Raw genomic sequence first — 24,082 nt, 5'->3', positions numbered from 1 at the left:
CTGCTTCCAGAACTGCACTGTTTCTTCCTTGTCAGGTACTGACTGATTCCTTGCAGTTTCTCCATTGATGGATTGGTAGAAACGTTTCTGATTGGATTGAAATTGGAGGTTCTGCCTATAGTTTGCAATTCGAGCTTCATATCTACTGATTTTCCTGGCTATAGCTGTTATTTGTTGCTTTATTATTTCCAGTGCTTCCTTGATCTTCCTTGTTTCTAAGTGGTATTTCTTGATTAGGTATTCTTTGGTCTTCTTGTTCTTCAGCTTCTTTTCTTTCATCTGTTCTAGCTTGCTTGCATGTGATCTTAACTTGCTGATCTTATTTTCTAGTCTAACCTTCCATTTTTCTGGTGCACTGTTTGTTTGTTTTTCTTCTTTGTTGATTTTGCATCCCAGGTATTCTGTTATAACTGCAGCTGTGCTGTACATTAGTTGGTTTGTTTCTTGCAATGAATTGGTGCTTATACTTGATATTGCAATATTTGCATCTTTTAATGCTTGTGCTAGCTGTTTCTTTGGAACAAGCTTCAATGCAGGTAGCCTTATTCTGTTGTTTTTGTGCTGTTCTAGATGCTCAGTTATTCTTTGTTTCAATTCTTTTATTTCTTTAGTTAGAGGGTTTTGTTCTTCCTGAGGTAGAGGTGCCTGGTTTCCAAATGAGAACAGTTGTATATCTCTGCTAGATTCCTTCACTGCCAACTCCCCCTGGTTTGCCTCTACATTCTGAATTACTTCTGGTAAGGCTTTGATTTCTTTGCCCTGGGTAAACCTTTGCAGTTCGTCCAATTCTGTTTCTGTGAATACTTTATTTCGTGTTATAAATCGGCGTTGATCTGCTAGTCTCTGTTCTGTTATTTCTGATTCTGGATGTTGTTCTTTCCAGAACTGGTGCATTCGTTTTAGATATCCTCTTCTTGTTGGACTTGATCTGTAGTAACAGATCATTATTTCTTTGTTTTCCATCACTGTGTATCTGCGACGGGTAAACACCTTTTCTTCCAGTAGTTCTGCAGCTGCTGGCCCTGGTTGCTCAGCCAACAGTCCTGAGTCCTGTAACCCATTTTTCACCAGATATCCAGGAACTCCAATATCTAGTGCGGACCTTGTTAACCCGGGCGACGTCCGAGCCGGTATGGCATTCTGAAATTTACGTCTCACCATATTTTTTATGGGAGAGACACTCTTTGTCTGACTCCTCTGATGAGACCTGTCCAGTATGGTTGAACCTCTGGCATAGCTCTCATCTTCCTCAGAGTACACAAGCCCCACAACCACGTCAAGGTAGTGCCTCACTGGGGGATTATTATTATTATTATTATTATTATTATTATTATTATTATTATTATTATTACTATTATCTTGTCCCTGTAGGGTGTGTGGATTCCAGATGGAGAGAATGTGAAGATCCCAGTAGCTATCAAAGTCTTGAGGGAAAACACTTCACCTAAAGCCAATAAGGAGATTTTGGATGTAAGAAAACTATGTTGATCTCCCAGGAGGGTGTGTTCCTTCCAGAAAAGCAGTATACCTTCCCATCTCTACCTAATTTATTGCATGGTTCCTGTTGTTCGTGCTTGTTGGTCTCTCAGTAATGTCAGGCACAAGAAACCGGAAGCAAGCATTGCAAGTTTATTTCTTGCCACCTACACACAAAAATCTGATCTACTAATTGTCAAGGCAAATTGGTGCCAGATAAGAGTAAATGGATTTCAAAGAACCAAGGTCCTCTTTCGGGGGCATAGGGACTCCCGATGATGATGTGTTTGATTCCGCCCTTGGGCTCAGCCTGTCCTCTCCTAGAGATAGTTCTCTTCCTACACAGGATCCCTCACTCCCATCCCTCTCTATTCCAACAGGAGGCTTATGTTATGGCAGGTGTAGGCAGCCCTTATGTCTCTCGGCTGTTGGGAATCTGCCTCACCTCCACAGTGCAGCTTGTGACTCAGCTCATGCCCTATGGCTGCCTTCTGGATTATGTACGGGAGAATAAGGACCGCATTGGATCCCAGGACCTCCTCAACTGGTGTGTGCAGATAGCTAAGGTAAGTGAAACTTTAGGATAGGGAAATGGTTATATGACCTTTTTAGTTCAAGGGGAAGCACTACTCAGTCTTTCTAGGTCTTGAAGCCGTCTTTCCCATATATAATCATTCTGTCAAATTAGGTCTCTGCTTTTCCATTTTTCATCTGCTCTGACTAAAAGCAAGAAATGCTCCTGATCTTACATCAGTGCAACCTATTTACAAACCATCAGGTGGACAGGTCTGAAGAGAATTTTAAGAAGGGCAAATTACACTGAATGGTTTATTATAGAAAAAAGGTTCTTGAGTTTATTAATATGCTGCTGGGAATGGAAATACCTGGTATCTATATTTTACTCTTTTGTACTTGGAAAAGATATTTGCCCAAATTTCTCTTATGAAGAAAGCCAGGATAGAAGTACATTTAAAGGAATTGCTCAATTTTAATTTCAGCATTCTTTTCCTACGCATCTCTCTTACAGTCTCTCTTACTTGTCCTTATGAATATATACAATATCCCTCTTTCTATTCTTACTAGAACATTTTTCCACAGCCTTCTTACCTGCAGAATCTCTCTTTCTCAAGGACTGGAAATTGTAAAAACTCAATTTTTCCTCTTTTGGATCTCCAGTCAGTGGATGACAATAGGAAAATATAGAAAACTATGCCCAGTATATTGGGCATCTATTCTCAAGAGTTATAGTTATATTAAAGTCAGAGTATATTAAAGAGAATAATAGTCTAGTTCAGTAGATAATTAATTTCATATATTGAAACATTTGCTTGAAAGGAACAAATCATTGACATTCCAAAGCATCCTGAGAAACCCCCAACTCTTTTTACTTTGCTTTTGCTTACAAATTAAATTTCAGCAACTTTCTGATAACATAAAGGAAATTTTAATAATAATATCAATTATAATATAATTAATATTGGTGGAAATGCATTCTCTTAAGGAGATCCATCAATATTTCTCTTTGGCTAAGAAAACAAATAGTATTTGCTTCTCTTTCAGGGCATGAGCTACCTGGAGGATGTCCGTTTGGTTCACCGGGACCTGGCTGCCAGGAATGTCCTAGTGAAGAGCCCAAATCATGTAAAGATTACAGATTTTGGGTTGGCCCGATTATTGGACATTGATGAAACAGAATATCATGCTGATGGAGGGAAGGTGAGGCATGGGAATATACCTTAATTAATATATTTACATATACAGTACATAATAGTAGATGCACTTAGCTCCCTCCTAACACATTGCTGTGATCTGCCTCCTTCAACTTGCTAGCCACTCAATATTTTCAATTAGAATTCCCATATTTAGTTAGACTTGTATGGTTTGGAGCAGCATTGCTGGCTGGGGAGTTCTAGGAATTGAACCTGCACACCTTAAAGTTGCCAAGTGTGAGAGTCACTGGCCTAGAGATTATGAAAGTGTATTCCAGCAATGGAGTATATGGAATACACTTTCATAATCTCGAATACATTATCAGGAGAAATGCCAGATTCAAGATGTATTAGTTGAACAGAGAAAATTCTCTTACTGTAACCCAAGCAATAATACTTGATTGATAATATTTAACTTTTCTGAATGAAGGCTAGTTAGTACTTTGACAATAATTTTTGCCTTGTCATGTGGTAAAACACTCGCACCCATACATAGAACAAGAATGACAACTTCTATAAATTTCAGATTATATTTCAGCTAATATTCAAGAAATCTTTGTGAATAATATACTCAGTCCCTCTTCTACTTCCCATTGATGTCATCCTTTCTACTGGTCTGCCTTTTTCTAGTGTATGAACTGATTCCTTTGTTTCTTAAATTAAGGCTTTGAAAGCACATTATCCCAGTTTCCCTCACTTTCTCTTTCTGTGCAAAGCAACTTAGCAAACTTAAATTGTAAATGTACTAAAATCAAGCTAGTTTAAAAATGGAAGGGCAGCAGGATAGAATTGCACACATGGTGTATATAGAGCAGTTCTGTATATAGAGACCAAAAGTATTGAAGCTGTTCAAAGAGTGGAGCTAATATTCAGAACGAATTTTCTAAATTCCTTTCTACTGTATGCTTTTTAAAGTAGGGATGACCAATTTGACCTTTGTGGGTTGCATCTCCCTACTTCATCAAAGAGTCCACTGCTGAAATTCAGTGAGAAAAACAGCAGTACCATTATCTTTTTCCAAAATCATAGAAGAAGTTTAGCAGGAGGCTCTGGGAAGCATACAGCATACATTCCAAATCTTTTTAAAATACTAAATATCAAAATGAAATAGAGCTGAAAAAATTATTTGTGACATTTTCCAAAGTTTGGAAGCAGGATTGATAAACTGTGTTTAGACTTTTTCATTAAGCATTGCATACAAGGAATCAGTACATATGATGAAATATTTCTCCAAGCAAATTTTTCTGGCTATTCTGTCATGTCCTTTTCCCATCTACTTGAGTCTGAAAGAGGACATCTTCAGGTGTCAAATAATACTTTGCTATCTTTGTATTGAGAATTAATCCTTTTAATTAACCACAACCACTTCTAAGCATCATCTGAAAACTTTCAAATAACGGTATTACGTGAAACTAACCAGCAGAGACGTGACTTGTGGTTATCCGTACACTATTGGTTTCTTTGTCCAGGTACCTATCAAGTGGATGGCCTTAGAGTCCATCTTGCGCAGACGATTTACTCACCAAAGTGATGTGTGGAGCTATGGTATGTGTAGTCTTTTCTTCTTCCAATTAACTGCTAATGTGAAAACTTTATTGTTGCTTCATGGAAATCTTCCTTTCTGTCTCTCTTCTGCTTTCATCAGGTGTTACTGTTTGGGAACTGATGACTTTTGGTGCAAAGCCTTATGATGGTATACCAGCCCGGGAGATTCCTGATCTTCTGGAAAAAGGAGAAAGATTGCCCCAGCCTCCTATTTGCACCATTGATGTCTATATGATTATGGTTAAATGTAAGAAATTAGGGATAGTTAATCATTTTCACAGAAGGTGAAAAGATATGGGCTACTAACCCCAGATTGGGGGTTATACTTCCAATATATCTGAGGAGCATCAGATTGAGCAAGTCTGTGGTCAAAAATGCAATAAAATGTAAAGCACTTGGTTGGTTGGTTGGTTGCTATAATTGGTCTAGCTTTAGCCTCTAGCTATCCCATAAAAGAAAGCAGGAAGAGAATGAGAACAAGTTGAACTGTATGTATCAAACAGAGGTTGAAATAGATGACCACATAGATCATTTCCAATTCTATGATTCTAAGATATGGCAGTATTTTGATTATCTTTTCAAACAATTGAATTTGAAGTTTTGGCTAGTGAGGTAGCTTTCTTCTTTTTAGAAATATGCCTACATTCAGAGATTTCTATCTTTCCTGTAAGAAACAAAGGTATGAACTGCCTGGCACAGAATTACATACATACATACATACATACATACATACATACATACATACATACATACAACATGAGGTGCATAGTACTTAGGTTTACAATATGAAAAATATTGCAGGAGATTAAAGCAGTAGGTGGGTTCTAAAGTAAATAAATATTTTGAATTTCCAGAAGTCATAATATTTCCGGTGTTTTCTTCTCTGTTCATGTTAGGTAGCTAATCTTTGCAAGGGTCATTTTTTTTGTTCACTATTCTTCTCCTTCCCATTATCAGAGAAACCAGTTCTTTTTGTCATAAGGAGAACTTAATTTGGATGGATACATGTATTCTCTTTTTGTTCTGTAGGCTGGATGATTGATTCAGAATGTCGGCCTAAGTTCCGAGAATTGGTCACTGAGTTCACACGCATGGCCAGAGATCCTCAGAGGTTTGTGGTTATTCAGGTGAGGAAGATATTTTACTTTCAAGAGGATTGCACTGCCTCCCAACTCTTAACATAACAGTAGGGATAGTGGGGAGAAAGGGGAAGAAAAAGTAAAAGAGCTTCCTGTTGTACCAGATTAAGTCAAGCTAGAATAGCATATCAATTAGATATACCCAGAGTTCTTCTTTAATGTCAAAACAGGGATAGCTTTATCTTTTTGATAACTAACCCTAATATAGACTTCTAAAACAGATGTCCAGATTAATTTATTGCTAGAAAAAATAGATACCGCTTCTAGTGACAATGATTGGAAATATCTGTAATTACTACAGCTGCTGCTGTATTCATATGAAGTCTTCTGAACATATGCAGACCAGATTTATAGCCTGCTTTTTAATCTAGACCTCAGTAGTCTAAATTTCTCTCAGTGCTTTGGACTTTGGGAAATATTTTATGCCAAGGAAAATTAATAAATAATGACTAAGTATTCATACAGTGTCCATCTGTACTTCAGTGATATGATCACATGCTTGAATCTTCTGGATTCACTAGTTTTCCAGGCAACAATATGTGTCTGTTCTTAATGTTGTAGCCTTCAGAACAAATGGGCTATGCATGGTAGCCTTAGGTCCCATTTTTCTTTTAAGTGACTTGCTGAGAGTGGCATTTTATAAAGTACATAAGACCAAGATAAAAGGAGTAAAAGGAGAACGTTCAGGATAAAAAGACTGATTTTGTTTTGTTTGGCATTGTAATGTAATTAATTGCATATAATGAATAAGAATACTTTCTGCATACTTCATAATTTATTTTTCCCACCATAAGCAATAATTGGGGACATTCTAGGATCCATATTCAAAGCTTTTAGGGACTAGAGTGACTTTGAGAGGTCTAGATTTTTATTTCTGGTTTATATTCTGGGGTTGCATTTTATAGTATATTTTAATAATTAGAAATAGTAATCTTTTGCTGCATTGCTTTCTATTTGTGCTTCTCTGCTGCCAAAATGGTGTTTATTTTGAATCTTGGATTTTGATCATCCAGGGTGTTATATGACTAGTCCATAATTTCAGAGAAACAAGAGAATTTTGAGAGCTCCAAACATTTGCTGTTTATTTTTCTTGATAGAATGATGAAAAGATGGGTCTTGCCAGCCCCATAGACAGCACTTTCTATCGTACTTTGCTGGAGGAGGAAGACATGCAAGACTTGGTGGATGCAGAAGAATACCTTGTCCCCCATCAGGGCTTTTTCAGTGGTGAAACATCAGCTGACTATCGATCTAGGATTTCTTCCACAAGAGTAAGAATATGATTTAGTTTATACTATCCAAAACAGACAAAACCAGTTTGTATCTTGATTTATGCTATATTTTTCCTACAGAGTAGGAATGGGGAATATTTTTTCAGTTTAAGGACTGCTTTAATTTAGGCAAGCAAAATTTTAAAACTCTTCCTTGAATGGTTCAGTAAAAAGAGTTCTAGTTTCCAGCTACAAGCAACTCAAACTCTGAGTGGAGGATCAGACTATATCAATATTTTCAGATACGGCAATTTTAAGATGTGTGGACTTCAGTTCCCAAAAACTAGGGAATTCAGGGGGCTAGGTCCATATATCTTAAAGTTGCCAAGTGTGAAAAACTTGCCTAGATAATCTCTTCCAATGGAACCATAGACAGGAATCACCTGTCTGCATAATGGAAAAGATTGGTACTTGCTTTCTAAGCATGGGTGGGATGGGGGAAAAGGAATCTGCCAATCAAGGACCAGTATCAAGGGCCAGCAGTTGAAGTCTGCAGTAAAGAATGTTGCTTTGAGGCAAGAGCAGGAAAAAAAAATCAGCAAAAAAAAAGGAAAAACATCTTTCCAGAAATTGTTAGACTAGGACGTGGTGAGGAGAAAGAGGTAGAGGTAATAAAAGCAAAAACATCAAACCTACAGACAGAAAGTAGAAGGTGGCTTGATCCAGTTCCCTCAACAGTTCATCTGAAGATATCTGAGAAAAAAATATGCCCATAGGTCTAAAAAGGCTGGAGATCTTCTTGTAAAAACTATGTCTATGAACTGAAAAACAAAGCAATAATAAACAAGGTATGTGCAAGAGGGAGGATGAACATACTTTTGGCAAAATTCTTGCAAGTTATTCTGTTTTGCTAGTTTTCTGTGCTATGATAAGTAGAAGACTTGAACATATATTAATTAAAAATGTACATTTTTAAACCCAAATTTGTAAACTACAACTTTTATTATTTTACAAATAACTCAAGGCGGCAGACATATTCAACATACTTTCCTCCTCCTGTTTTCCCCATAACAAAAACCCTGTGAGTTAGATTGAGTTGAGAGTGACTGGCCCAAAGTCATCCTGGTTTTCATAGCTAAGGCAGACTTGAACTCACGGTCTATCTCTTTCTAGCCTGGTGCCTTAATCACTAGATCAGTGGTTCTCAACCTTTTGGATGCCGCAACCCCCAACCGGTCGTAAGTCGAGGACTACTCAACCGGTCGTAAGTCAAGGACTACTCAACTGGTGCAGCACCGTTTGCAGAATGGGACTTTTGGCGGGGCTCAGCAGGGCAGAGACAGCCTGGACAATTCCTATTGACTTTTGAAAGCCAATAGAATTAGACTCTATTCAAGAGAGTCTATTCTATTGGCTTTCAAAAGCCAATAGAATAAAAGGGAGTAGCATAGCTAAGGAAAAGGGGGAAAAATGGCGGACTGCGTTGTTTGGCGACCCCCGTGAAATGGTCGTTCGACCCCAAATGGGGTCCCGACCCACAGGTTGAGAACCACTGCACTAGATTAGTGCAGTCTGCCTTAGCTATGAAAACCAGCTGTCTGCATTTACCTACTAAATGCTTTTATATATTAGATGGCTGTCTGCATTTACACACATATATGAGTTTGTGTGTATAAATGCAGACAGCCATTTAATATGTGTATGTCTGTGTTTGTGTGTATATAGGTATGTTTGTGTTTGTGCGTGTGGATGTGTGCATATGTATGTATATACAAATTACCAAATTTCGTATAAAATGCCGATCTAGAGCCTCACAGCTTGCACTTGTAGTATCCATTTTTTAGATCTTGTGAACTGTTTTCTTCTAGAATGCTATAGAGACTCAAATGGATGCAGGAGAGACTGAGGAGTCTCCTCAGTACCCATACTTGGGGCCATCTCTTTCTGAAGAGTCAGAAAGTATCACCTCTGACTTGCGTGAGGAGGACTACACAGCAAGCAAAGCAGTGCAGAATTCAGCACCCTTGCAGGCACCCAATTGTTCTCTTCAGCGCTACAGTGAAGATCCCACGAGTGCATCACTTAATGAAAAGGAGAATCCTGATAACAAGAGCTACACTACCCCATTAACTTTGGCTGTTATACCAGGTATGTGCTATTCTCTTTATTGGAAGACTGTTTATCAGTTTGATTTTGAAGGCAGAACAGTGCTGGGGATATTTATGTAGTTTGCAAGTCCTTAAAGCTAATACATCTTTTTTCAGGAATAAACAGCTTCCTTTTGCAGCACGATCTTAGGAAAATATGCTTAATTTAAGCAACCACAGATAGGAGTATCCACATACTGCACAGCCTTTCTCTGTATAATGGCATATTGAGTATTTCAGTTGTTTTGTAGTGGATCTGGCTGCTCTCAAAGTATGTTTCTAACAATTATTAAATCTGGATGGAAAAAATTAGCCATGAATGCAGTGTTTGTTAATAAGCAGTGGTTTTTTTCCTTAAAAAAAAAAGGTGCCAGAACTCACATATGTCATACAACCTGCCTTGCCTACCCTACAAGGTTCCATCCAAAAAAGGTATCGGAACTCCATTCTGAGCATTCTATGAGGAAAAAAAGCCCTGTTAATAAGTATGCAAGCTACCACAACCTGGATTTTAGTATTCTTAATTCTTTTCTTTTTCCTGTAGAGTATATAAATCAGCCAGAAAACAACCTTCCACCCAACAAAAACCTACGACTACAAGGATCTACACTAGAAAAGCAAAAAAGGCACATGGGAAAAAATGGGCTTATCAAGGAACCAAAGAATGCATTCTATACGAGTTTCACCAGTGCAGTGGAAAATCCAGAGTACCTGACACCATGCAGTGTCCCTGCATCTAGCCCTTTACCACAAGCTTTTGACAACCTTTATTACTGGAACCAAGAAAATCCTAAGTGCAATCCAGCAGAATTCTTTGCCACTTCCATTGTTCCTCCTGCAGCGACCAATGGCTTTCCTCCAACCCCAACAGCAGAGAATCTGGAGTACTTAGGGTTGTCCGAACCAGTCACTTGCTCCAAGGACTTTGCATAAAAACTATTCCTCGTGACCAGTCAAATTGATTTTTACAATAAAGGCACCTCAGGATACAAACCCGGTGAATGAACCATGCATGATGAACACGATTAAAGCCTGAATGGTCCTTTTGAGGCCCAATGGGTTGTTTCTCTCACCTCTCCTAGCTCTTGAGGAAAGGTGGTGGGCACATTTGGATCTACCGCAATAGAATAGCATGGCTTTTTTTAAATTCTCTTTTATTTAATACTAGCAGTAGCAAGATTTTCCCTCTGCTACTACCCTAAGATGTACTGCTGAAAGTTTTGGGATCCATGTATGAATTTTTGTTTGGATAGAGGTTTGGTTAGTATAGTACTGGTAATCAAATATACTAGTTGGCTCAGAATTCTGCAATACTTAAGTATATTTCCATCACCCCAAGAATCAGATGACAGACTCTGGTTTTAAATAAAAAGAGGTTTAAAATCCTGCAAACTTGAAGTCCACCCATTTCTGGGCTCTAAGGCACTACATCTATGACATTCCTCTGATTCAAGCAGCTCTGCTGCCATTTGGGTACTTCAGCAGAATGGAGTGCTCTTTTATTTCTCACCACACCCGTAGCCCCTGCTTTTCATGCCTTGGTCTTCAAGATAAGAGGCCCAGACTACTAAAAGGGCCTAAAAAACTAAAAGTTGAAATTATAATACATTAAGAAGAGTGAAAACATTCATACCAGAGTTTGGACTGACAGGAAGAGTGGAAAATAAGGGCAAAATGTGCTTTATGGAAATTGTATTATTGCTTAAACAGATATTCTTCAACCTTAGGATGGGAATAATATGCTGTTATAGCAAAGTAGAACAAAATAATTTATATTTTTTTTCAACAAAATATCTTAGAAGAACAAGAAAACAGTTTTGCTTAGTAACAAATTAGTTGAAATTTATTGAAAGTTTCTAGAAGAGGCAGTTGAGGAACCAAAACAAATTTATTTAGTTTAGTTTAGTGATGCTAATTTAAAAACGGTATATATTTGGATTGGAAAGTAGTTGATATATATGATCTTTGACGTGCCATTTCTTAGTTTCTACCAAGAGAGTACTGACAAAAAGCATCTAACATATTGCTTCAGTTAGAGACAATAATAGAAATAAGTTTCTTCATAGGCACAATATGCCTCCTTTAACAGTATTTTTGGAATATTTATTGTTTAAGAAAGTGAAAGCTGCGCACATGCCTCCAACATATAAGAGGGCAGACTGATAGTGGGTGCGAAATGTAGATTTCTAAGAAACTTGTTTTTAAGAAAGGGTCCAGCATTGATGGAGGCAAATGTAAGCTTGAAGTGCATAGATATGTCTTCTAAAATCACAGGAGCCAGAGAGACTGAATATGATTGTCAGAAATTGTGGATGAAGTTTTGATATTCTGCATAGTCTTTTACTTTCTCTCAAGCAGTCAAGGCTAGAGCAAAAAAATGTGCAAAACAGATTATCGAAATACTCAGTGTAATTTATGAAGCAACATAAAGGAACTTTTCATTAAGCACAGATTAAAGGGTGCTTAATTTTTACTCTCTGAAAGAATTAATCAGTGTACGTTTATGCCAGCAGTGGTCCTCTTAAGGTTGATTTGTTACCTTCCAGATTGTACTTCCTCTGTTCTAATTGAAGACTTTCCTCAATGAATTAACTCTTAACTATTAGTATTATGTCTAAAGTGCTGTATATAAAAATAATTGGTATGTCTCTTAAGTGAACTTAGTGACATCTGAGTGAATTCCTAGACTGTGTTGGAATGAAAGAATAACATGCCTGAAAAACACTGGATTGGGGAAGATTGGTGTAAGTCACTGTCTCTCATTCCATGTGTCATGATTGTAGGTCTATTATATACTGCTAAAATTCTTTTGCTTGTTTGCAGCCTTCACTTAGGCAAAACAGTGCTTCACAAAGCAGCAATTCATTGAATTAATGTGCTTCAATGTACCTAACTTACAAAATGCATCCCAAATCTGGGACCCATGACTTCCCATGGGATCGACATTTGGCAATTTTATGCCCATTTCAATGCTGCCATGTCACCATACTGCTGGAGTTAGTTGCGCTCACTTGGTTTTAATTTGCAATTTTCCCTGTCACCTTCCTACAAGGAAAGACAGTGGAGAAATTGACACGATCGGGAGTTAATCCCACTCCACTGCTTTTTTATCCAGTAGTGCTCATTCTTTCTCTATTTAGTAAGGAAATATCTCTGAAACAGTGACTCAATAGGTCACGGATTGTCTAGGTCTTTCTTTAAAATCATTCTGAATAAGTACTGTGATTATAAGTAATTCCATTTCTTTCTCACTGAATCAAATTTGAAAGAAAGTGGAGTAATGAAATGGAAATGCTAACGTTAGTGCATTGCTCTCTAATGTCTTTATAGGAAATAGAACAAGAGATGTTAAAACTTTATAAGGTCTTTCCAGCGCTGATAAAAAGTAACCACTTTCAACATGTACAAGTCTTTCAACAAGGACAAGTCTGAGGATCTGGAGAAATGCCTTTTTGTTTTGATATTTGAATATCTAAAATGGCTGTGTGTGTCAAGAATTCTGAAAGTTGCAGATGGCATAAGTTTGGTGAAGATCCTTGAAGAGCAAAGGGATGTAGCGTAATTGGTACAGCTTGTTCCTTGTATATACAGAACATCTTGGAACTGTAAATACCATTTACAAAATTTATAGAAAACAATAAGAAACAAATCAATACAATAGAATGTGTATGTAGTTGTTCTAAGGAATTATTTGTTTACTATTTCCAAAGTTCATTCTATTTGCATATTCTCCTGCTTTCCATTGAAACCTGTGTTTTCCAGCTGGTGCTACTTTAGATCAGTGAAAAGAATCAGCTGTCAGTGGTTTTTTTTTTAAAAAAGAAAAATGTGTTATAAGTATTTGTATATCTGAGAAATGTATAATATAGTTTTCATTTTCTATAATATCTGTGTTGGAGCTTTTTTATTCTTGTCCCTTAAACTGACATTTCGGTTGCTGCTCAATCCTCAATAGAGTCCAAATAATTTCTAGAGAAAGTCTGCCAATTTGGCAGAATTTAGATGTTTTTGAGAGCAGAAAGATGGAAGGATGGTTCCTTTTGCCCACATCACTGAGGTTTCTATGTTTTAAGAATTACATAAAACAACTTCCTCAACCTCAATATATAAATTTATACAAAAATATGTAATATACAAACTTGCCATTTTAAGATGAAAAGAGCAAAACAGTTGAGTCTGAACTAATATAACATAGTATTATTGAATTAATAACTACATCTTAGAAATACAGCAGGCCAGTAGCTAACCTAGTTGTTTTCCCCTACTATTCTGGTGACTTTGGGCCAGACACACTCAGCCCAACCCACTTCACAAGGTTATTGTGCAAAAATAGAAGGAGTATTAGATATGTTTGCTACCTTGAGGTGTTCAAAAAGATCCTACACCCTTTCCCCAGCAAGAGAAATTGTAAAGTGTAGTAGTTTTCTAAAAAAGAAAGAAAAGGGGGGAAATGGCCAATAAATGATGAAAGGAGAGTGACATTTGAAGAACAGTGAAAAGGAGACTTTGTATCTTTTAAGAAAAAAGGAGTTATGGGATAGTTGATCTCTCTTCATTTAATCTCGCTTAACTGGTTCTATTCATTGACCATTTTAGTAATTAAAAATCATTCTAATTCTGTAATGATCACTTGGGGCCAGATCTCAATACTATATATGCATGTAAGTGTTCCTCTAAACATTGTTTTAGACTTGTTCCCCCCCCCCTCCACTTCATGCATGTACAAGATGGAAGCTGGACTTTTGAACATGTGGAAAATACCTTTTTTTTTTTTTTAAGGGTGAGATTGTTAGCACAAAGATCTCTTCTCTTCCTTGGTCAGTTGTAGCACCTAGCCACTTTCTTTGAAACAACTGACTGGCTTCTTCTCCTTCTATCTCTTGCAAAATATCAGTGAAAGGAACTCTCCACTGGGCTGATCCAGTGAGATTTTTTGCAACCAATAGAAGCAAATACAGGTAATCTTGTGATTTAAGTTTCATGCTCAAAACAAACCCCTGCAATTGAGACTGTCTATTTTTAACAGAGAAAAAAAAATAAAAGAAAATCAAAGTGTTTTAATGTTCACATTTTCTGCATTCTAAATTTCAAAATTTTAAACGCAGCTGAGAATCCTGCCTCATGTCATGCCTTGCAAACAGCAATCTTATTTCTTTCAAACTATTTCCCAAATGTAAAAAGCTTCCCTAATTAATTGATTAGCAACACCACACAGACAACATATTGTAAGCTTTTTAGCATTTTCTCCTTTATTATAAATTACGGTAAATAGAGGCTCATCCACAATTTCAACATATAAATTAAGACACTGGAAGCGGGAAGATTATTGGTGCCTTTCATCCTCTGGCCCCAGCAAAGGGTGCCAATAAGCAGCAGCATTTTCTTAGAATTTTCTTAGTTTTTAGAATTACTCACTGATAGGTCCAAGATGAAAGCTGGATTATCAGAATCAAGTCTTGAGACAAAATAGAGGCATCATAGTACAATGAAAATGACAGTTAAATAAAACTAAAGGAAATTATATTGCTCACTCCTACAAAATAAGCTGTGCAACATGCAGTTACTGGGTTGATAACTTATGTCCTAATTTCAATGTTTGCCATTACCACAATAAGATCATGTCATGAAATCTGTACTACTAACATGACAGATGCAGATCAGCAATTTAATCAGCAGAAAGTACTGTTGACTGCAAGTAAACACTTCAAATTGGACAGGTACATACTTTGATCCAATGAAACTCTTAAAGTCTCACAGATTGCAATGAGAGAGTTAGGCTTGTAGCTTACTGTTGAAATAACTGAACTACAAAAATACTTACTGGGGGAGTGAAAAGTGTGAAAAGTTTAGTTTTAAAAAAGACAAATGAGCTGTAAATATGTCACCCATAAAATAATTTTTAAGCATCCTACTATGAATTACTTTTGATTTCATATTTATTCTCAGAAAAAGTAAAATTGGTTCAGTACATAAGCATGTAAGAACTACTTTATTTGTCAACAAATCATGTCTAGTTTAGGGATATCTTAGAAGGATGATCATTTGCAAAAGTTCAGAGTAGTGTAAAAAAGAAATGAGAATCTAAGCATTCCCCTCTTCCATGTAGCAACACTGTCCTGGTTATCTCAAGAGAATGTTACATTAAATTAGGGAAACCCTTAACCTAAGATAAATGTGTTTCTGGCAGTGGAATAGGGCAGCAAAAGCATTATTGTGATCATTCATGTAGTGTGATATGCATGATGTTTTTCATTCTGAAGCACTCCTTTAGCAACATTGATCCCCAAAATATTGCTTGAAATATGTGGTCCTTGAAAACTTTCACTGTAGCATCAATTGTACCTATGCAGGACTATTGAGAAGACTTCTTATCAAGCTTTACGCTGGCCCAGCAGACCTCATAGTGAAGTCACATTGTGGCACCAACTCATTCTAAATGCTGGGAAAGGAGCAGGAGAATGGCCAGAAGTTGAGGTTTTAAAGGCAGAGAAGCTAAAAGATCTTAGATAGTCTAAAAAATATGAATTTCACTCCTGCTCATTCAGATAGGGTTAAAAGAAATACAACAGGAAAAATCCATGCATCTCAAAAATAGAAAAAAGATTTAGAAGATAAATTCTCCTCAAGAAAAAAGATTACTTTATTGAATAAGCCCTATTAACTCAACCTCTCTAATATGGCTTAAGTTCTAGCTTATTTTATTTGTTTGTAAACAAACCAAATTATTTTAATGTTGGAAGCAAAAATTGGAAGCAAAAGTGATAAGGATTCAGGGAGGGTAGGCAAGTGGAGAACATGGAGTAAATGGAAAAAAATACACTAAAGAATGACACAAGGTGGCCGGCTCTTGGTGATTTTCTCAAGTGGCTCTCCATTGCTAGCCCTCCGAATGGCTTCAATGAGCTAGAGGGACAAAAAGGAGAAAACAAACTGTATTTTTTTTCATTTACAGTAGACTTACTGAGTGAAAAAGAATAAACTGTCAGAATACCATCTGAAGTTATTAGGTAAAAAATTCTCTTTTTAAGAAATGTCAGGACTATATCAAAGTGTTTTACAATATAAGTAGTAAAATCAAGGATGGGAAAATAAATCTCTTGTACATAATTTCTTTCCCCACGAACCTTGAAAATGAAGGATTTTTAACTTTCATCTTGTATGAACACATTTTCACTTCTACAAGGGACTTTTCTCTTCCTCCTCCCTGACATGCCCCCTCCCCATCTATTCTACAGTATTGCCATCTCTCTAGAACAGGTTTGAAGGAAAATGGAGACTACTGGAAGAAAAGGAATAATTTTTTTCTATCACGTGCACAACAGCCATCCATAAGGTAGGCTAATTAGATCTACCTACAATAGTATGTTTTATGAGGAAGTGAACAATACTATTAGAATAGTGGTCTCACTTTATTTGGGTGAGAACATGAATTAAGAGCACAATTTTTTAACAATACTATTTTATTCCTGGCATGTCTGCACAGTATTTTTTAAAATAATGTCAAGGATGACTAAAGCAAATATCAGCACCATTTTCACCATGTTTAACTAAAACTAGTCAAATCCTGTAATATGCTGTTGAGCTCATCTTTGAAACCCTGTATGAGAACAATCTGATCATTACCTTAGATATTTAAGCTCTCTTCCAAAATAACTAATTTGAGGAATAGCAGGGAAAAGTAAGAACTCACGTCTTTCTCATAAGGGAATCCTCCATTCTCAAGTTTGGAAAAGATCAATTGTCCATTTATTTCTATTTCAAAGGCACCTTAAAAAAAATGTTGTATTATAAGCAGTTCAATTCATAATACATACATTCACCCAGAATCAATAATCTGTTTGTGTCACCTTTCTCAAAAATCAACCTATGAAGTGATAGCAAGATTTCACAAAGCATGAAAGTAGCTATGTGCGCATCCCTACTCGGATGCGGACAATCCATGTGAAAGTCCACACATTAGAAGACAATTTTTCTCCTTGTGGCATTATAAATTTTTATTGTTGAGTAAAGCTCAACATTTCAAAAGCATCTGGAGTTCTTTAATCATTCATCAGGTATTTCTTAACAAAATTATTTGAACAACAGGCTGGCCACTGCCACTAATTATTCAAACAAGTACTAAATATGAGAGACATCTCCAGATACAAGTGAAATTGAATAACATCTTGCCAAAACTTTAAATGACTTAATTATATTCAAGAATACTTCTTCCATCTCTCTTAATTATCTATAATAAACAAAGAATCAGAAATACACCGTGATTCTGGAATAGATAAGCTTGAGTAGAAAAGTCCTCCTCAAAACAAATTTTGAAGGCTATTGTCAAATGACAAATTTAATAAAAGTACAACCTATTGTTTCCAGTAAAAAAATCTCAGTGATGCTAAAACAAACTAAATATTACCATGGCATTAGCATGCTTAATAGATTTTTCCCCCACCAATGAACATTTTTAATGTCAATGGCCACATATTCTTGAAAGATCATTTGGTGGCAACAGAAATATGCTAATGGATGGGTGACCAAAGGTGTCAGGGACCTTCCAGTTTCTTTTTCTCATTTCTTTCAGAAATTGGAATTTTTCTGAATCCCTAATTACCACTGCAAATATTCATGTATAAGCCCACCCACAGATAAGCAGACCCTCAAAGTTCTAAGCAAATTACCATGAAAAATTTACCACCCATAAGCCACTGCTTAAAATATTATGTCTTAATTTTCATATGCTTAATCACAGGAGGCAAATATATACACATAGTCCTTGACTTACAACCACAATTGAGCCAGAATTTATGTTGCTAAGTGAGAAATTTGTTATGTGAGTTTTGCCTCATTTTACGACTTTTCTTACCACATTTGTTAAGTGAATCACTGCAGTAATTAAATTAGGGTTAAGGGAATCTGGCTTTCCCATTGAATTTGCTTGTCAGGTCTCAAAAGATGATCACATAACCCCACAACACTACAACCATCATAAATATGAACCAGTTGCCAAGCATCTGAATGAAAATCACATGACCATGGGGATGCTGCAACGATCATAAATGTGAAAAATGGTCATAAGTCACTTTTTTCAGTGACAATGTAACTTCGAACAATCACTAAATGAACTGTTGTAAATTGAGGACCATCTTTATGGGATATAGGGGTACTTTTAAAAAGCTGAGGGAAAATTACCATATATAATACTGATAAGCCCATCTGCAGATAAGCTGAGCCCAATTTGGGGGGTATATTTTAATATCTAAAATTCTCAGCTTACCCATGAGTATATAAAGTATGTAGAAAAGATTTCAATAGGTGACCTAGCAAATAGACAAAAAAAAAACCAATCTTTCTTTCCCTACTACTATCATTTCTCTTCCTCTTCTCATTTTAATTTACATGAGTATGAACTTTGTTTTCCTAAGCTCCTAGGGATGATCACAGACTAGTTCCATAATTCCAAGGAGTACAACTAGCCTGTAGACTGGTGTTTCTCTAATGTACATGTTTATAATGCACACATTAATTTCATAGACATAGTGTGTTCATTCCATCAAATGAGATATTGCTAATTGCTGCTGCTTATTACCATATATGCTAACTTGTACCTGTGCCCCCAAGACGGGATTCGATCTCCACATCAGGATATTCTTCTTTTACAGCACTCGCCAGCTCCAGGTAGGCAGATTCAAAGCCACAGGGCTTGCTGAGAAGAGAAATTTAGTGTTGGTGTTAAAGTTAAGTTGAAGACAGGGTAACCTAAGAAGGCAGTAAAGTGAATGTTGGGTGGAGGCAATAAAATATTTAATTTTTATATATGAACTACCTGTTTATCATTTTGAAAAGAACACTAAACATTGTTCACACGAGACTGAAGTATTCGCAAAAATTATATGTATTGTTTGTGTATCTTTCTTTGGAATGAGGGGCTGCATTCAATATTTTGCAAATATTACAAAAAGAAAAAAAAACCCAACATTACTACATAAAATATAGGCACTCATGCTATTATTCTGCTTTCTAGACAAGTTTCTGTCATTAAATTCTGAACCATGCCGGACAAACTACTTCCAGTTCTTTAGCTTCTGAGCTTGATAAAATATAGATAGGCTAAATAAACCTTGTACACACATTCTCCCAACACCAAGGAGCCAAACTAAATCCCTCTGTTATTTGCTCTTAAAGTGAGATTTGGTTTGTGAGAAGAGCCCAGGAAAAGATGCTATTCCGTTCCTACGAATCTGTAAAATACATGTCAAGGATGGTATACCATGAAGTTTATAGCATACTAAAGCATACTGACTGGGGAATTCTGGGAGTTGAAGTTCACGCGTCTGAAAGTTGCTGAAGTTGGGAAAGGCTGCTATAAACCAACAGTATTGGTCCAAGAATAAACTTAGAAAATTAAGATACATACATCGGGGAAAGAAAACGCGCCTGTCTAGATCCCAGGCCTAACGGGACAATTAAAGTGAAATCAAGACAGCGAAATCAAGAAGAATGGAGAAAAATAGCAACTGGCGGTCGCGGGCTCCATGGATGGGCGGGATTACCCTCTGCCGAGGCGTAGCCTTCCCTCCCCCCGCACAGGCGCCTCCCTCCAGCTCTTTCGCTCACCAGTATTCCACGACGATATGAATCTTTCTTCCAGTAACGGGCGGGACCTCCGTAGTCGGCTCCCCGGACCCGTCGCTCATCATACCAACTGCTAGCGAGTCCACGGAATCCACCCAGAACCTTTCCGTTTCGGTCGGGCCAAAGTTTAAAAACTCAAGGCTGACTTCCTGTGGTTGCTACCTCATCACAAGGAAGAAAACTACTTCCGGTTTCGGCCCATGGCGGAAGCCGAGAATTATGTGGGCTTCCAGCGGCCTTACTGGGTCACGTGAAGCGGGCCGCTATCTGTTTTTCGTTTCCTCCAATCTCAGATTCCACTATTTCTGCCTCATTGCCGAGGGTTTGAGCTCCCCCTGCTGATCGTTAGCATAATCGTTTTGCAGTCCCTTCCCTTTAGTCAGCTGTAGCCTTTCTCTCCAGTTTTCCAAGTTGCTACTATGGAAGCGCCGCAAGGGAGCAGTTCCGTTCTGATGGTAAAGAAAATGACAATAAAGGTTATCTTTCTATCTATGAGTGTTGATTGCTGGTGAGGAGGTATTTTGGTATTTTTGTTTCCTTATTTTAACAGAGCACATCCATGAACATCAAGGAGCAGTCAGAAGACATAATGAAATCTCCTTAATTTCAAAGCACAAGGACAGACTCAACTGTTGAAAGAAAAATCTTCATCAGGAGTCCAATCCAAGCCGGGAGTAAATAACATGGAAAGAAGGCTGTAGTTTATTGAAGAGGAGAGCCAAACAGAAAGATGGCTCTGGAAAAACTGACCACATGTAGCAGGGAGTGGTAGGCTTTTATATCTTCTTGAGCTTTTGTTCCTGTGGCATGAACTTTGACCTGAGTCTGAGTGTGCATTTCTGATATTCTGATGGTGGTGGGTTAACCCTATTATGTCCCAAAGGTCATATCCTGCTTCCCTGGGGCTGTGTCTGATTACTGTTGGATTTTTTGGTGTGAGGGATTGTTGATTCTAGGCATCTTTCTTTCTAATCCCAGCTTCCTGGCTCCAGTCTTTTTGACAAGATGATCATATCTGCATTTCTGCAGACTGGTTTCTGTTTGGGACAGAGAGACTTGTGGGGGGGGGTTGGTTTCTGCCTTTAAAATCCTTTGGGGAAATATATTCTATCTTTTTAATATTTCCCAAAATATTTCTTTCTCTGGATTCTTCCCACATAACCATAGTTTCAACTATGAAATTTGAGTATTCTAGGTCAAGCAAAGTCTAAAAGTCTTACAGAATTCCTGAAGCCTGGCATTCAGATACCGGTAAATCTGAATGTATCAACACATTCATTACATATCAACAGATATGTAAAGATAAACAACATCAACATTTTCTCAAAAGAGAAAATTATAAAGACCAAAAGGAAACAAAAATATCCTGTACATTCTCTTCCTTTTCCATCTGGGTGATATTATAGTACAATCCTATACATTCCAGATTTTGGGACCAACTTCACAAACCTTAATATGGCTAGGAAAGCATAAAGGGACAAGAGAAAAGAGTGCTGGACAATCCTCTTAACATTTTGATTTTAAAAATAATAGCAATGTTCAAGATGAAAATAAAGTATTATTTATAATCAACTCCAAAGACCTACTTAACATTGAAAGCTGCACTCTTTTTACCTCCAAATAGTGGGTGGTAGTCCGGAATTGGGCATTGGGTCTGAAATATGATGCTGAAAACAACTGTTTTGTCAAGGCAAATTCACATAGATTTGCATAGATGTGCAATACTATCTAATACTTTTATCTAATACTACCTTCTGAAAAACTGTAATATTACCACTTCAAGTTTTCTCTTTCTTGTCTCTTGAATGATTTTGCTTCCTTGATTTATTGGTGCAAGATTTTATTGTTGATGTTTTGCTACAGTTATTTTATCATTTTTTAATCTAGGTTACATTAGAAATTTTGGGGGGAAAAGTGACATAATATATTCCAAATTATACATTTTTACTTACAAATAAGGGACTGTTCTGTGTACGAATGAATTAAATCCTACAGCTGGGTTGAACTAAGCAAGGTTAAGCCTGGATAATATTAAGAGCCAGTTTGGTGAAGCAAAAGACTAAAAACTGAGAGACTGTGATTTCTAGACCAATCTTAGTTACAATATTAGTGGTGACGTTGAGCTGGTCATTTTCTCTCAACCCTAGGAAGAAAGCAATGGTAAACCATTTCTGAAAAATCTTGCCAAGAAAAGTGCAGGAACTTGTCCAGGCAGTCTCCGAGAATTGGACACAACTGGAAGAAAAAAAACCTTATAAGTAAGTCCTTGAAGTTTAATAGTTTATATAAATATGAATATAATCATGTTTTTTCAGTGTATAGATCAGTGATTCTCAACCTTTCTAATGCCATGACCCCATAATACAGTTCCCCATGTTGTGGTGACCCCCAAGTGGGTGTGGCCACCAATAAGAGGGAGTAGGACAGCTAGGGAAAAGGGAAAAAAAATGGCAGACAGCATGGTTTGGTGACCCCCATGAAATGGTCATTCGACCCCAAATGGGGTCCCGACCCACAGGTTGAGAACCACTGGTATAGATATATAATCTATAAGTCATGCAGATATGAATATACTCTGTAAATACAGAAGTGAAACAATTGTCTTGATCTATACCAAGTCCATAATTCCCCCTCCTTTTTTATTATAAGCTCCCTATCTTGCCAAAGGCTACAATTAATGCATTGATTAATTATGTGTCATCAAGTCATATATAAATGAATTAGTTTTCTAAATTTTACAAATGCTAGCTATTTTAGTTAGCTAAGTTTCAATAAGGCCAAACTGTTGATTTTAGGGGCCATATTTTGCAATTGAGGACAGGGAACCTATTATATTTTGGTTCCAGCAGAATGCTTTCAGACCTGTGGGTGCACGAACATCTTTCCCTTTCACTTAGAAAGAACAACATTCAGCTACACTTTTGCAAGAACTAAAGAGCATCTCCCAAAGATAAAAGAGAGATAAAACAGAATTTTCCTTGTTAAAATTTCCTTATTCCTTTATATGCTAAGACTAATCACATTTCACACTAAAGATGTTATTAGTTGGAACAGCTCACCCTTGGAGTTATATGGCTCCAGATTATCTAGGTTTGACCAGAGAAGTCAAAGCATTTCTTTACAATTGGTTTAATAACTTTTAAATAAAGTCTTATTTGCATGGAAATCCTTTCTTCCTTCTCTGCTCCCCACCTCACTCCCCACCCCATTTGATCTGTTATTGGCTAGACTTGACCTGACATGCCTTTCCAGAATGCCAAAAATAGCTTAACACCATGTAGCATTGGAGTCATTCAGTATCTCCAGATCATTTCTGCAGCTCCATTAAGAGATTTAGACAGATTCCAGTGTACTGCAACCATCAATTTCTTTTTGATGGTCATTTGGGTCAAGTTTGTGTAACAAGGAGTAGATTTGGAAGATACACGCAAGAGAGAAGATGAGTGTCATAGAATGATTATGATAGGTGGATCCTCAAATAGTCACTATTTCAAATATCTAGTTCTATCTTAACTGAATGAACAGCATACGAGACATAAGCAGACCAGGAAAAGGGGAGGGGGAGGTATGGAAATAGCTTTGTTACACCTCAGTGGGCTGAATCACTGAATAAGATAAAAAGCAAGGATACCCTTTTCAGTCCAGCCAATGTCTACAGTCAATAAAAGAAGGCAGTCTGGGGACTCTCAGTTTTGGGTCTACAGCATGCAGGAAACCACGTTTGCATCAAAAAAGAGCTATGGGAGTGGTCTTCTGAATGTGTCTGCAAAAGCATGCTCTTCCAGGCAAGATATCCAAATGTCCTGAGCAAAAGAAAAGCTGAAGTTTTGCTTCCCACTATAAAAGTAATCTCTGGGGGCTACAGCTATAATGTCTTAAAGCATATAACATAGAACTAGACCTGGAAGTTTATGCCTTCCCATGCAGACCTCATGCTGTATCTGTTGATCTATATTGACTGGCTCACTATGTGGTAGTAATAAAATGTTTATGGTTATTATGCTCTCCCCCCTCTCCTTCAGGTATCATCTTCTCTATATGCATTAATTTCTATTTTAACACTGAAAAAATATCGTGCTTAGCCGCATAGCAGAGTAAAGAAAGATCTCTTCGTGAGACCTTGGAGACACATTGGCAGAAAAGATTATATTGCCCTGATATTTATGCTCCTATTCAGGAGCTTTTATGAAAGCAGGTAAACAAACACCTGCATATAGAAGTATTTAGTGATTTAG

The 24,082-nt window shown here is 37.1% G+C and overlaps 2 protein-coding genes and 1 long non-coding RNA gene across 4 annotated transcripts in view; 2 read left to right on the top strand and 1 right to left on the bottom strand.

The window, feature by feature from the left end:
* Positions 1-13,112, top strand: part of ERBB2 (erb-b2 receptor tyrosine kinase 2) — a 70,578-nt gene extending 57,466 nt beyond the window's left edge. For both annotated transcript variants that reach the window (XM_039359119.1, XM_039359118.1), the window contains 9 exons: positions 1,372-1,470; positions 1,857-2,042; positions 3,037-3,192; positions 4,655-4,730; positions 4,831-4,977; positions 5,760-5,857; positions 6,967-7,140; positions 8,949-9,228; positions 9,772-13,112. In XM_039359119.1, coding sequence (XP_039215053.1) covers positions 1,372-1,470; positions 1,857-2,042; positions 3,037-3,192; positions 4,655-4,730; positions 4,831-4,977; positions 5,760-5,857; positions 6,967-7,140; positions 8,949-9,228; positions 9,772-10,160 — 1,605 coding nt within the window. In that variant the 3' untranslated portion in view covers positions 10,161-13,112. The remainder of the gene's footprint in view (positions 1-1,371; positions 1,471-1,856; positions 2,043-3,036; positions 3,193-4,654; positions 4,731-4,830; positions 4,978-5,759; positions 5,858-6,966; positions 7,141-8,948; positions 9,229-9,771) is intronic.
* Positions 13,113-14,453: 1,341 nt separating this feature from the next.
* MIEN1 (migration and invasion enhancer 1) lies at positions 14,454-19,965 on the bottom strand. Its single transcript, XM_039359121.1, has 4 exons — positions 19,830-19,965; positions 18,821-18,918; positions 16,918-16,994; positions 14,454-16,130 (listed from the first exon to the last, which is right to left on the bottom strand). Exons 1-4 carry the CDS (start codon positions 19,910-19,912, stop codon positions 16,047-16,049), a joined length of 342 nt encoding a protein of 113 aa, XP_039215055.1. The 5' UTR covers positions 19,913-19,965; the 3' UTR covers positions 14,454-16,046.
* Positions 19,966-20,154: 189 nt separating this feature from the next.
* Positions 20,155-22,055, top strand: LOC120315182. The gene is made up of 3 exons (XR_005558617.1): positions 20,155-20,302; positions 20,398-20,615; positions 21,995-22,055. It is a non-coding gene; the product is annotated as an uncharacterized LOC120315182 (long non-coding RNA).
* Positions 22,056-24,082: the final 2,027 nt, after the last annotated feature.

This window comes from Crotalus tigris, unplaced genomic scaffold (assembly GCF_016545835.1).
Source record: "Crotalus tigris isolate CLP2741 ecotype Arizona unplaced genomic scaffold, ASM1654583v1 scf7180000019068.10715455, whole genome shotgun sequence".
Classification (NCBI taxonomy): Eukaryota; Metazoa; Chordata; class Lepidosauria; order Squamata; family Viperidae; genus Crotalus; species Crotalus tigris.
Note: the sequence above shows the minus strand (reverse complement) of the source record. Positions and strands in the feature narration are given on the sequence as shown.

Excerpts from the sequence above, each read along its gene's own strand:
- MIEN1 (XM_039359121.1), bottom strand. The coding sequence starts at position 19,912 with ATGATGAGCGACGGGTCCGGGGAGCCGACTACGGAGGTCCCGCCCGTT. Across the intron at positions 16,995-18,820 it reads ATCCCGTCTTGGGGGCACAG|GTGCCTTTGAAATAGAAATA; the intron begins GTACAAGTTAGC and ends ATTTTTTTTAAG. Across the intron at positions 16,131-16,917 it reads GATTCCCTTATGAGAAAGAC|CTCATTGAAGCCATTCGGAG; the intron begins GTGAGTTCTTAC and ends TTGTCCCTCTAG.